The sequence below is a fragment of the Rhineura floridana genome, chromosome 9 (assembly GCF_030035675.1).
Source record: "Rhineura floridana isolate rRhiFlo1 chromosome 9, rRhiFlo1.hap2, whole genome shotgun sequence".
Classification (NCBI taxonomy): Eukaryota; Metazoa; Chordata; class Lepidosauria; order Squamata; family Rhineuridae; genus Rhineura; species Rhineura floridana.
In genome coordinates this window covers 11,597,015-11,610,115 of record NC_084488.1, presented here as the reverse complement: position 1 = coordinate 11,610,115, position 13,101 = coordinate 11,597,015, and the positions used below count along the sequence as shown (strand labels likewise).

The 13,101-nt window shown below is 40.7% G+C and overlaps 1 protein-coding gene across 4 annotated transcripts in view; it reads left to right on the top strand.

The window, feature by feature from the left end:
* PPARGC1A (PPARG coactivator 1 alpha) overlaps positions 1-13,101 on the top strand; it is a 931,093-nt gene that overhangs the window by 800,468 nt on the left and 117,524 nt on the right. Inside the window, exon 1 of one of the 4 annotated variants that reach the window (XM_061583995.1) lies at positions 2,430-2,527. The exons of 2 other annotated variants lie outside the window; for them this stretch is intronic. In XM_061583995.1, the coding sequence (XP_061439979.1) occupies positions 2,522-2,527 (6 nt within the window). In that variant the 5' untranslated portion in view covers positions 2,430-2,521. Of the gene's footprint in view, positions 1-2,429; positions 2,528-12,916; positions 13,093-13,101 lie in introns of those variants that run through there. One more of the 4 variants, XM_061583993.1, reaches the window with a different exon arrangement.

Genomic DNA, 13,101 nt, shown 5'->3' with positions numbered 1-13,101 from the left:
TTTTTTCTATTACTTTTGGTTTGTCTATGGTTGGACTTCTTACTAGTGCACATTGATGATGGAAAGCCTGGTTGTTAAGAAAAATGCCAATTTCAGCTTTCTTAATCAATGATACCTCATTGAGCTCTTTTTCTCAACGTCGTTAAGAAAGTCAAACCAATTGAATTAAATGAATGCCAAGCTAGTATATAAATCCTCTAAAGGTGTTAAATTAAATGTGATTGTTTATTAATGGAAACAAAGAATAAGTTTCAATTTGTTTCAGCATTTCTTGTAATCTATATGATGGCAGTAAATGCCTCAAAAATAAGGGGTGGGGGGGGAGCATTAAAGCAATGTTTGAATGAAAACCAGTATCATTTTAGTAAGAGTTAACACTGGCCAGAATCCAAAGCACCACATACCTAGTTCAAGGCACCCAAGGATGCTTTGAGCTTGTTTCCTGGATATCTTCACTGCCCCCATGCTACGTGGCACACTATTCTGACAAATGAGAGTTTCAAAAACAGTTTGGCATATGGACATCTATTGCTCAAAATCAAAAGTAAAATTCCCACTAGGCATGCCCAAGCCCTTGGATATGCCCATAGTCATTGTTTGGATACTAGCCCATGTAAGTCTCTTAGAGCCCTAGAAAGTTTGAATCTGCATTTTGGGGAACCATGAACACAAAACAGTAGAGTGGTCATCTTCATGTTCCCCAAAAAGAGAACCAACTGTGATGCTGTTCTGCATAAAATGTGCATGCGCTTGTTGTTGTTTAAATTTCTCTCCCATCTTTCCTCCCAGAAGGAGCCCAGGGTGTCAAACAAGGGACAAAACTCTAAAACATATTTAAATTTTAAAAAATCTTTAAAACATAGGGTGTTATTTTTTTTTAAAAAAGCAATCTTTAAAAACATATTTGAAAGCAATTCCAACACAGATGCACACTGGAATAAGATCTCTCCTTAAAAGGCTTATTGAAAGAGGAAGGTCTTCAGTTTGCACTGAAAAGAAAAGAGGGATAGCACCTGTCTAATATTTAATATCTATGTGTAGATGGGCATTTAGAAATGATCACCGTCATTTAACTAAAAATACTACACATTTCACCATAGTGTGGAAGACTGTAACCAGGTGACCTGTATGGGTCTGCCCAGTCTGTTGGCCAGGTAGTAACTGTTTATGGGCAACATCAAGCCGTCTCTTCTCTCTTATTGTGATTCTTTATCTTTAAATTGGACTAGGACCAGACAGCTCTTCAAAGAGAGAAGTGTCTTTAGGATCTCTTAAAGTAGAACACCTGACCACACTACAAACCCTCCAAATAGCCATGGGCTACATTTTAGAATTGGGAAGTTATTGCCTTAAACAGAAAAAGGGCATGTAAGGAGGACACAATAGAGGTTCTCGGCTGTTTTGTGACAGTGGCTGTATGTCTTCAACAACTGTGTGGCAGTCAGAAATTCAGCCATGCTGTTTCCCCCAGAATGGAAATGTAGTGATGGCGGAAATTTATTTGTTGGATTTCTGCTTGATGTGCAGCTGTTAAACACCAGCTATTGGGGAAGGGGTGATATGATGGTGGTTGTAGCCTCAGGGCACTCCTGATATTGGAAAATATTCCAGCTGCAGGAACAATTGAGAAACCAATGAATTATTCTTCTGTAGGCCTTCAGTTAGGGGCATTACTCATAGTATAGTGAATGACAAGTGTTTTCCCTGAATGTTCATGTTCATATCACAAGGGTTACTTGAGTAATTAATTTCCTTAAAGAGGTATAGGCTTTGGGTAATTGGACTGAAAGCTAGTTTTCCATGCTGTTTGTATGTGTGCATGCCTACTCTTATTCTTGAGGAAACCCCATTAACTATTCAGGTGACTGATTACTTTACAAATATAGTAATTCCTCAGTTAACAAAGTAGATGCTTTCCTGGACATTACTTCTTTAACAGACACTTTGGTACCAGAGGTAGGAATAACATGGAAAGAATAGGGATAGGTTCCTACACCCACTCATAGATGGTGGGGGCAGCTTCAGCAGGGGCTTTAAAGGGTGCTTACTTGGCACCCACTCACTCCCACCCCTCCTCCTCCTCCTCCTCTGAATCGTATTGGATCCTTCCCTGCCCAGCCCTGGGAGAAAGCAAGAGATCTCTTTAATGCAAAGTAAACAGGCGGTCTTGTCAATTTCACCCTAGCAAAGCAAAGGCACAGGCTGGAAAGGTTATGCATGCAAAGCACAGGTACAACCTGGTTAGTTTCACCTTAAAGCAAAGGCACAGGCTTGTCAGTTTACCCATCCCAAAGCAAAGCTCCTCAGTTTCATCTTTTCCCTTTTTTAAAAAAAAGCCTTCCTTAAAAGGAGCTTCCTTCCTGAAAGAGTTAACTGAGGTAGGGCTGTACTTCAAACTATTTGTTACCAAGGGTTTGTAGCTGAAATATTGTTACTTTATAGAGGAGGTTGACAGAACTTGTGATCCATCAGCCTGGTAACTGAATCACTCCCCCAGCCTTGCACTTTTGTTCTTGTCCGCATGCAGGTAAGAAAAACAGGTTTATTGACATTGTGGAGGCTTCCACACATGACTGGTGATCTGTGCTTGGCTGGGTAGGGTAGTTGCTTGGACTTGTTTTTATAGAGCCAATCTTTGTAGCCCATTTGGTGCCCTAAACAGGGGCAAGATGTGGTGTTCCCAACTTTCCTTTTGCCCACTGAGAGAGCTGAACTGATTGCATTGCCAACACATCTTTACCCACCCACACTTACTGTAATTGATGTGTGCTTGGTAGAATCAAGGACATTTGATAATTCTGTGAAGAACTTCATTAGTCTTTTCAAACCTCTTTTTGTTTCCTTCAAAACTCCTTCAAATGTTTTCCCAAGCAGGAACCCAGAAATTTTGCTTGAGGCAATTCCAATGTGCTGAAGATGCTATTTATTTGAGTTTGTTTGAGGACCCTGCCGTATAGCACACGTTGCCCTTATCTGGCTTCCTTCTTTAGACCCTTTGCCCTCAGCTTTTTTTCCCTGGGTTTTTTTGGGGTGGTTGGGTTGCCTTTAAAGTGATATCTACCCCTTCTGCTCCAGACTGAAGTTATTGCTAATTTTTAGGTACTTATATACTGCCTTTCAGTTACGTTCACTGGGCCAGTTTACATGAAATAATAAAACAATTAAAATAGGGATACAACCAAAACATAATCACTGAAAAGTTAATTTTATTCCCTCAGGAGGTTGCAGGGGGTGGTGGTGATGGTCCTGGTAGTGGCTCATTCAATCATTACAACCATAGAGAACTGGGTTTGTGGTAGGTGTGCAGACCATATGATGACTTGCCTGCCAGGTTTGAAGGTTGCAAGTATCACACATTGTTTAGATAGCCTGGTAGAGTGCTGGGGAGAGTGTTCATGGTGCATATGGGGAACCAATGATGTTGGAAAACGTATTTATGCAGCCCTGAAAGCAAACTTTAGGTGACTACATGTGGAGTTGAAAGGCAGGACCTTCTCTGAAGCTTTCTCTGAAATGCTACCTGTTCATTGTGCAGGGCCAGCTGCACAGGCAGAGCTGAGAAGTCTTAATGTGTAGCAGGCATGGTGATGTCAGGAGGAGAAGTTTGGGTTTGTGAGGCAGTGGTAAATATTTTGGGAGAAGCTGGGCCTGTACAAAAGGGATGGGCTTCTCTTGAAGCAAAATGGAACCACAAGTGTGAAAAACCACAAGGTGGAATTCTCCCTCCCCCCTCTACAACTTTTAAAGATACAGAAGACCTCTTGGAGGCCGGGCCTGGCAACCAAGAGGTCTTCTGTATCTTTAAAAGTTGTGCAGGGAGAAGGAAGAATTCCACCTTGTGTTTTTTCCCATTACAATATTGCAAGAACACCTGCACTTGGGTGACTTTCTCTTCTCCTAAAGATACAGGATCAGTCTCAGGCCAGGAACCTGGCAACCCTAGGCAGGATAGATCTAGGCAATGAAACTGCAGAGGTAGACGATAGCCATTCAAAGAGGCCAAAGCACTGGAGAGGAAAATAGATATGCCAGAGATATATGGAGAGAGAGACACTGTGTATAGGTGTTTATATGTAAATGCTCAAAGCCTTGAAGCCAAAATGGGAAAACTGGAGAACATACATAGAGTAGGCATAATGGAGACTTGGTGAAAAGGGGTGAACCAATCTTAAGTGGTGCCTAGGACCTGGTGCAAGACAGGTTTTGTTCAGCTGATTGGCAACAGTGACCTCTGTGCTTTCAAATTCGACATATATGTAATGTAAGTGGACAAGTGCCAAGGAAGTCCAAAACAGTCACATTTGACTTCAGAAGATGAAACCTTCGAAAAAGCGGGGATTTCATAAAGAAAGAGGTAGGCAAGGCAAGAGGGTCAAATCTCTCCAGAATTCTTGCAGGTTATTCAAATAATAGACGCTCAGCTATAATGTATACCACAGATCAGGAAAGGTTAATAAGCAGACTTACAGAAGCTGTTGAAGGTAAAAGGGCTTCTTTCAGAAAATGGAAGTCTTGCTCAAATGAGAACAAGAAGGAACACAAAGTATGGCAAAAGATATTTAATTTGAGGAGCATATTGCTAAAAACATGATGACAAATAATAAGAAATTATTTAAATACATTAAAAGCAGGAAACTGATTAGGGAGGCAGTTGGACGCTTGTATGACAAGAAAGTAAAAGATGTGCAAATGGAGAAAAATGGGATTGCAGATAAGATGAATCAATTCTGTGTGTCTGTTCTCACTATGGAAGAAGTGTAGGAAAAGGCAAGTAAGGGGGGAGGGGACATGATAGAGATGTATAAAATTATGTATGCTGTGGAGAAAGTGGACTGAGGGACATTTTTCTCCTTCTCCCATAATACTAGATTCAAGCATCATCTGACAAGGCTGAATGTTGGGAGATTCAGGACAGACCAAAGGAAGCACAAGGGATTGAACAAGTTCATGGAGGACAAAGCTATCAAATGGGTACTAGTCATGATGGCTGTGCAGTTCTTCCAATATTGGAGACAGCGGGTCTCTAAATGCCAGTTGCTAGGGAGCACAAGTCAGGAAGGTGCTGTTGTCCTCAGATCCTGCTTGTGGGCTTCCCGTAGCCATCTGGTTGATCGTTGTGAGAACGGAATGCTGGAGTAGATGAGCTTTCGTCCAATCTAGCAGGGCTCTTCTGATAATAAAAGGTCAGAAATGCAGCATTAACAGTCAGGAAGATTAAAACTGTATGTAAAAACCTTAGAAAATAAAAAGGTCTGTGTCTAGAACCAAAAAGACAACAAAGTATGCAAAGTTCTCCTGGGAAAGCATTCCACAGTTGGCTGACACGACTGAGAAGACTCCCTCTCTGGTAGCTATTTGCTTCACCTAGGATGGTGAAGGTAGCCACTGGAGGCCCTTCTAAAGGGAATGACAGTAATTTTTTTTGGATTTGCTAATGTCTTGTAGCAATTTGGCACTGTGCAAAATTATTTTTAAAATCCATGGCCCAGAGATAGATTAAAGGCAGAGATAGATTAAAAGGACAACTGTCCAATTTGCTGTTTTTACGGAATCTTCTACCAGAGTTGCAATTACTTTCGCTGTTCTTTTAATCAGATCACATATGATATAGTAGAGTTACATAAAAACAACAGCCCCATCTGATGGACAGTTAAAGAATAAATACCTAATGTACCGCAGTGCAGTTTAGTAGTGCTTAGTTAATTTTCATACTATGCGACTTGTTGAAGAAACTGCCATCTGGAGGGAAGTGAGACTTCATGATTGCTGCAAGGGCACTGCAACGTTCAGTAGAAAAGTAGAGGTGCAGAGTAAATCTGTTTTCTTGACAGATAGGTTGCTCTGTATCTTTGCTCCTCACAAGTACCACAAACGAATGATTGTTCAGGCACTTCCACAAGCATTTACCTGTTGCTTTATAAATGCGGTGGTTTAAAAACCTGGTAAGTTCTGGAGGACAGAGCCAGCTAGAAAGGCTGGAAAATGAGGACGCAACGTGGTGATGAGTTTGAAGACTGCAGAAATGTATCTTGGAATAACAAACAATTCAGAGTTAAAAAAAACTTCCCTTTTGAATGCTCTGAACTAGAGAGACAGCTTCTCCTGTATTAAAGCAGCAGTAGAACTTCATATTGTAAAAGAAGGTATATGGTGGCTGCATTTAATTCTTTAATTTTCAGTAATGTGTTAATACCGCCCATCTAAAAGTGACTACTACCATCATTCTTGCTATCCCCCTCCCCATATCTGTTGTTGCTTATACATTAGGCTTTTCTCACATGCATTTTCATCACTCTGTGACAAGTACTGGTTTGTATGTGTGAATGTGTCATCACAGATATAACCACATACTGAACTTTCATATATAAAAAAATGCTTTTATTGGTGTCATTTTATCTGCTGTCAAATTTTATCTGTTTTTAGTTGCTGCTGCTGTGTTAATGCTTTATTTTATTGTTTTTAATCATTTGTAATCTTATTGTTTTATTGACTAATTGCTAACTGACTCAGGCTAATCCTGAAAGGCAGCTTAAAAATCGATAAAATAAATCAGTTGGGCCTCAAAGAAGAGCCACTGTTGTGTAGCGGCTGGAGCAGGAGTCACCAACCCTTCTGGGCCTATGGACATACTTTCAAACTGGGGACAATGTTGCGGACACCACACATGCAGGCACTTCATTGGCAACCCCTGGGTTAGAGTGTTAGATTTAGACCAGGGAGATCTTATTTTAAATCCCCACTTATGGCACAATCCAAACTTCCAATCTGCAATTCTGGGGGGTGGTTGGATGCAGCTGACATCTCCCTCTGCCAGCCCAGCCCACCCCTCCTGGCTTCTATGTCATTCTGCCAGCGTGGAGCTCCCCATTCTTCCCCCAAACAAACTGCTAAACACGGCATTATGGGGAAGGGGCTACTCCAGCCCAGGATCTGCAGAATCTCAAGTTGTTTTTTAGTATGCAATCGGTCACAAAATGTGGAGTTGGAAAAAATATTTCTGCAGTTGAAAAGCTGATAATGTGCAGTTCAAATAATTGCGACGGGCGATTAGAGACATTAGGCATATATGCTTATTAAGCTATTAAATGACAGGCAATGTCAGGGACAGCGTGTACACAAATTATATAAGGATATAGTGCTCTCCATTTCTATACTTAAACTGCCCAAATCATATTAAAACACCTTTTTCTTTTTGGCAGAACCTCCTCTTCTGCAGCTTCATTGTCAGGCAGGAAATGCTTCGTGGTGTCCTTGTAAATACCCTTAAAGTACTTTTCTGTGCCTGTTAGTTATTGAGCTGAGGGAGATTCATAAATGAATCCTACTGTATAGTAGATAAGAGCTACTGGTTCCTATGGACAGACTGCCATTGAAACAGGATGTGTAACCAAGGAACAAAGCATGCTTTTTATTTGTTAGGCTTTTTTTTATGTGAGGGATGTCTGATGGAGAATTGGTGCAGTTGAAAATCTGCTTAAAAACCCCCTGCTGGATCCCAAGCTGGCCTCACTGCTGTCTCTTAATGGCATTTGGCCCCATCTGGGTCTTACTGCTACGCCTGCTCCAGGCCTTCATAGCTCAACAGGATTTTCCTCTTCCTCACTACCTTCTGCCCTGGCCAGTGTAAGTGATGCAACTGGAGATGCAGTGATGGCTCGGCCACTCTGTCGCATCCCTCCACTGCCCACAATGCTTTGGATTGTGCAGTCAGTCGTGAACCTCACTGGGTGAGCTTGGGCCAGTTACTATCAGCATAATATACCTCACAGGGTTGTTAGGAGGAATAAATTAGCTAGGGTGGGATATGTATTTTTTTTAAAAAAAATTGCAGGGCTTTAACTAAAAAAATGGAGCTGTTTCATGTACTACACTGATCAAGTGTAGAGAAATCCTGTGATGTATATTAATGTGTGAATTGGAGGAAAGTATACTATTATTATTATTTTCCAAATAGGACTGTGCAGTGGAGTCATTTTTTTCTCATTTCCTCCATTCCTTCCTATTTTTATTATTAGATCTACAAGTGTTGCAAACGAGGAAGTGTGATAGAAACTCCCTAATGAAGCTATTTATAATAATCAATTTTGAGCTAAGCAGTTGTTAAAAAAAAAAAAAGCCTTTCTATTGAGAATGCTTGTTGGAGTGAGATCGTCTACATTTCTAGAGGCGTATTTTTAAAGAACTGTTTGGACAAAACTATGATATAAATTTTTGAAAACTATTGTCGCTAATACAATTTCAGCTGTAAAGTCGGCCTATCTCAGTAGGAAAAATCTTGACTACTTTCAACCAGTGTTGTTCCGTGTAATAATAATTTGAAATGCAAGAGCCAGGAAAGTTTTTCCCCATCAGTTCTGAACCGCCTCTTGAGTTTGTGATGACCTTTTTATCAGTTCACTACTTTTCTGTCAAATAGCAAGTTAAGTGGAATTGTAGAAAATAGAAACAAGACGGGCAGGTTGAAATATGCCCCCTCCCCCCCAGCAATCTAAGATGTTGCAGTATAAATATGATTCTATAAAAGGTGTGAATGGAACTTAAAAATAAAAGTGATGGATTTGGTACAGTCATTGAACACAGTAATAAGTATAGCAGAAGACAATGTTATCAAGCATGAACCCACTGATAACAATTAATAAATATCTACTCCATTTCTGACAGCCAGGCACTGTACTTCATAGATGAGTTTTTGAAGGGCAGAGGTATAACCTTTGCCCTAATAGTTTACTGCCATTTTATTATTAAATCAGCATATAATTTGGAAGGAATTCACTTTATTTTTTCATGATAAGAACGAAGTCATACCATCTAATCTCTTTTATGAGTGGCCTCTTTGTATTCACAGTTATTTTGTTGTATTTTTTTAAAAGATTGAGTAAAGTAAAATTTATGGGTGATACCCAACTTCATAGAATCGTAGAATAGTAGAGTTGGAAGGGGCCTATAAGGCCATCAAGTCCAACCCCCTGCTCAATGCAGGAATCCAAATGAAAGCATTGCCGATAGATGGCTGTCCAGCTGTCTCTTGAATGCCTCCAGTGTCAGAGAGCCCACTACCTCTCTAGGTAATTGGTTCCCTTGTCATATGGCTCTAACAGGAAGTGTCCTGCACTCTGGGATGACTGAGAAGAGATCCCGGCCCTCCTCTGTGTGACAACCTTTCATGTACTTGAAGAGTGCTATCTATCTCCCTCAGTCTTCTCTTCTCCAGGCTAAACATGCCAAGTTCTTTCAGTCTCTCCTCATAGGGCTTGGTTTCCAGTCCCCTGATCATCCTTGTTGCCCTCTTCTGAACCTGTTCCAGTTTGTCTGCATCCTTCTTGAAGTGCAGAGACCAGAACTGGACACAGTATTCAAGATGAGGCCTAACCAATGCTGAATAGAGGGGAACTAATACTTCACGCAATTTGGAAACTACTTCTGTTAATGCAGCCTAATATAGCATTTGACTTTTTTGCAGTCACATCGCACTGTTGGCTCATATTCAGCTTGTGATCAATGACAATTCCAAGATCCTTCTCACATGTCATATTGCTGAGCCAAGTATTCCCCATCTTATAACTGTATATTTGGTTTCTTTTTCCTAAGTGTAGAACTTTGCATTTATCCCTGTTTTCAGCCCAATGCTCCAGCCTATCAAGAACCCTTTGCATTTTGTTTCTGTCTTCCATGATATTAGCTGTGCCCCCAATTTTGTATCATCGGCAAATTTGATAAGCATGCTCTGTACCTCCTCACCCAAGTCGTTAATAAAAATGTTGAAGAGCACTGGGCCCAGCCAGGACCAAGCCCCGTGGTACCCCACTCGTTACTTCCACCCGGTTTGAGAAGGAATCATTGATAAGTACACTGAGTACAATTCTGGAGCCAACTGTGGATTCACCTGATAGTTGTTCCATCCAGCCTACATTTAGCTAGCTTACTAATTTTATTTATTTATTTATTTATTATACTTGTATACCACCCCATAGCCGAAGCTCTCTGGGTGATTTACAGTAACTAAAAACAAATACAATTATCAGGATATCATGGGGCACTTTGTCAAAAGCTTTGCTGAAGTTGAGAGATATTATGTCCACAGCATTCCCACAGTCTACAAGGGAGGTTACCCGATCAAAAAAACAAGATAAGATTAGTTTGGCAGAATTTGTTCTTCATAAATCCATGTTGGCTCCTAGTAATCACTGCATTGTTTTCAAGGTGCTTACAGATTGACTGCTTTATCATCTGCTCCAGAGTTTTTCCAGGGATTGATGTTAGGCTGACTGGTCTGTAGTTCCCTGATTCCTCCTTTTTGCCCTTTTTGAAGATAGGGAAAACATTAGCTCTCCTCCAGTCATCGGGCACTTCACCAGTCCTCCATGATTTCGCAAAGATAATAGACAGCGGTTCTGAGAGTTCTTCAGCCAGTTCCTTCAATATTCTAGGATGCAGTTTATCGGGCCCTGCCGATTTGAACTCATTCAGAGTGATTAGGTATATCTTGACCATTTGTCTATCAGTCTCAAGCTCCAATCCTGCCACTTCCACTTCATGTTTCCTGGGAGGGTCATAAACCCTTTTTTGGGAGAAGACCGAGCCAAAGGAGGAATTGAGCACTTCTGCCTTTTCTTTGTCATCTGTTATCATTTTGCCATCCTCATTGAGTAGCTGTGCCACCATTTATGTTCTCTGTCTTTTACTATGGACGTACCTGAAGAAAGCTTTTTTTGTTGCTTTTAGCATCCCTCGCTAACCTCAGCTCATTCTCAGCTTTAGCCTTCCTGACTCCATCCCTGCAGTTCCATGATACCTGCCTGTATTCTTCCTTTGTGGCCTGGCCTTTTTTCCACTTCCTGTATGTCTCCTTTTTTGTTTTCAGGTCATGTCTAAGCTTTTTGTGAAGCCACATTGGCTTCTTCTGCTGTTTCCCCCCTTTTTTCCTTGTTGGAATTGCTTGCCATTGTGCTTTTAGAATTTCCTTTTTTAGAAACTCCTACCCATCTTGGACTCCTTTTCTCATTAGGGTCGCTTGCCAACTTAGTTATATTCAGAGTAGACCCACTGAAATTAATGGACATAAGTTCATTGATTTCAGTGTGTCTAGATCTTATTTTTATCCTGAAAAAAATGACAGTGTGATATGATTTGGAATGTAAAACAAAAGCAGGGGGTTCTTTACATTGCTTAATTTTCTGGATCTGTCAGCAAACTAGTCATGTTGGGTAAGAAGGACACCAAAGAGTTAAACATTTGCTTGCAGCTTGATCCATATTTTGAATGGATGTAGAATCTGGGGGAAAATGACTGTTTCAAGAATTGCTGCTTCTTGTCTGTCAATTCAATTCTGTCGCTAGAAAATAATTGTATTCATTTAGCATTTAGAATACTCAAATTTGCAAATGACAATCCGAATGAATATTTCATAACAAAGAGGCATGATCCATTATGGTAGTGTGACTCTAACTAGTAGCACAGCATGACTTATCTTGCATTTAGAATGTGTGTGTGAGACTGGCACACGGCTAATTAAAAGTACAGCTTTTAATCTTAAAAAAGAAAAGAAATTTAAGACTCAGGTGGAGGAAAAAGGCCTTTTTTTCTGATGTGGGAAAGGTACCTTAGGTTTGTTGTGTATTCATTCTGTTGTGTTGTCATAAAACAGATGCACCTGTAAAAGGCAGAAAGGGAAAACATTGTTTTGAGTGCACAGTGAGGAGGGGAGTATGTTTTATGCCCTCCCCAGAAAATGCATAGCCTGGGTCAGCAACAGCATGGTTAGTATGTAATCGTGTTTATACAAAAATGTACCCTAAGGCAATAGTGGAGAACTACTGCTAATATGGAAATGCAAGCAAGAATTCGAGTTGTTAGGGACAAAAAAACCCACTGTTTTATTGTATGTAACAACATTGGTTTTAAGGAGTGCCCTCATGGAAAACAGACACACAAAGAATCTGAAAAGGCTTTTTTCTACCTTTCAGTAAATTAAGTCTGAGCAATTTAACACAACATAAATGCTGTAAAAGTTTTTAAATATAACCTTGGATGTAATGATTTTCTTGTAAATATATTTGTGGTACAACAATTTAGAATTAAATCAGTTGTTCTTTTAAATCATGCTTAGGTGCTTCAGAGTAAGAGGATATTGCTATCACTAGCCATTAGCCATGATAGTTTAATGGAGCCTCCATGTATAGAGGCAGCATACCTGCCTGTGGGACATAAAATATGGGAGGGCTGTTGCCTTCACGCCCTGCTTGTGAGTTTCCAGAGATGCATTTCTCCTTGAGAGTAAGCTCATTGTACTTTGTAGGACTTGGTTTCAATAAACATGGCAAGGATCTTTCTGCTTGAGGTAAGGAAAGGGAATATACAGATGGACAGTTCTTATGACCAATATATGTTTTTCTTTTCTTTCCCTGCACACTGTGTTCAAAACTTTAGCGCTGATCATCATTTAGCATTACCCCACCCCCCATTAAAAGTTTAGAATTTTAAAAAACAAGGGGTCTCCGGGTCAGGATACTATTTCTGCCCTCTGTCTAACTTTGGAAATCAATAACATTTCGTCCGTTGGGCTTTCTTTAAAAAAGAAAAAAGACTGGGGGAGGGGGAAGAGAAAGGAATGGACAATCAGTTTTTTTAAAAAAAGTAAATTGATTGAATTTATCGTTCAGTTCTGGAGTTGTGGCACTGTGGAGGGCGGAGGGAATCGGGTTTTTTTTCTTGAAATCACAGCCTCGCTAGGGGTGTGTGTGTGTGTGTGTGTGTGTGTATTTCCGCGTGTGTTTGGCTTGACTTGATTCCAGCCTAGGTCTGCCTCTGAGCGTGACGTCACTTGGCTTTCGCACACAGCGGCACAAGAGAAGGCGGCTGGGTGAGTGACAGGCCAGCCTACTTTTTAATAGCTTTGTCATGTGACTGGGAACAGTAGTAAGACAGGTGCCTTCGGTTCACTCTCAGTAAGGGGCTGGTTGGCTGCGTGCGAGTATATTTGCTCTCCCTCTCTGTCTAGCTGTGGATTGTAGTTTCAAAGCTTTGCTGCCGTCATTCAGGAGCTGGATGGCGTGGGACATGTGCAATCAGGACTCTGTATGGAGTGACATCGAGGTGAGCTTT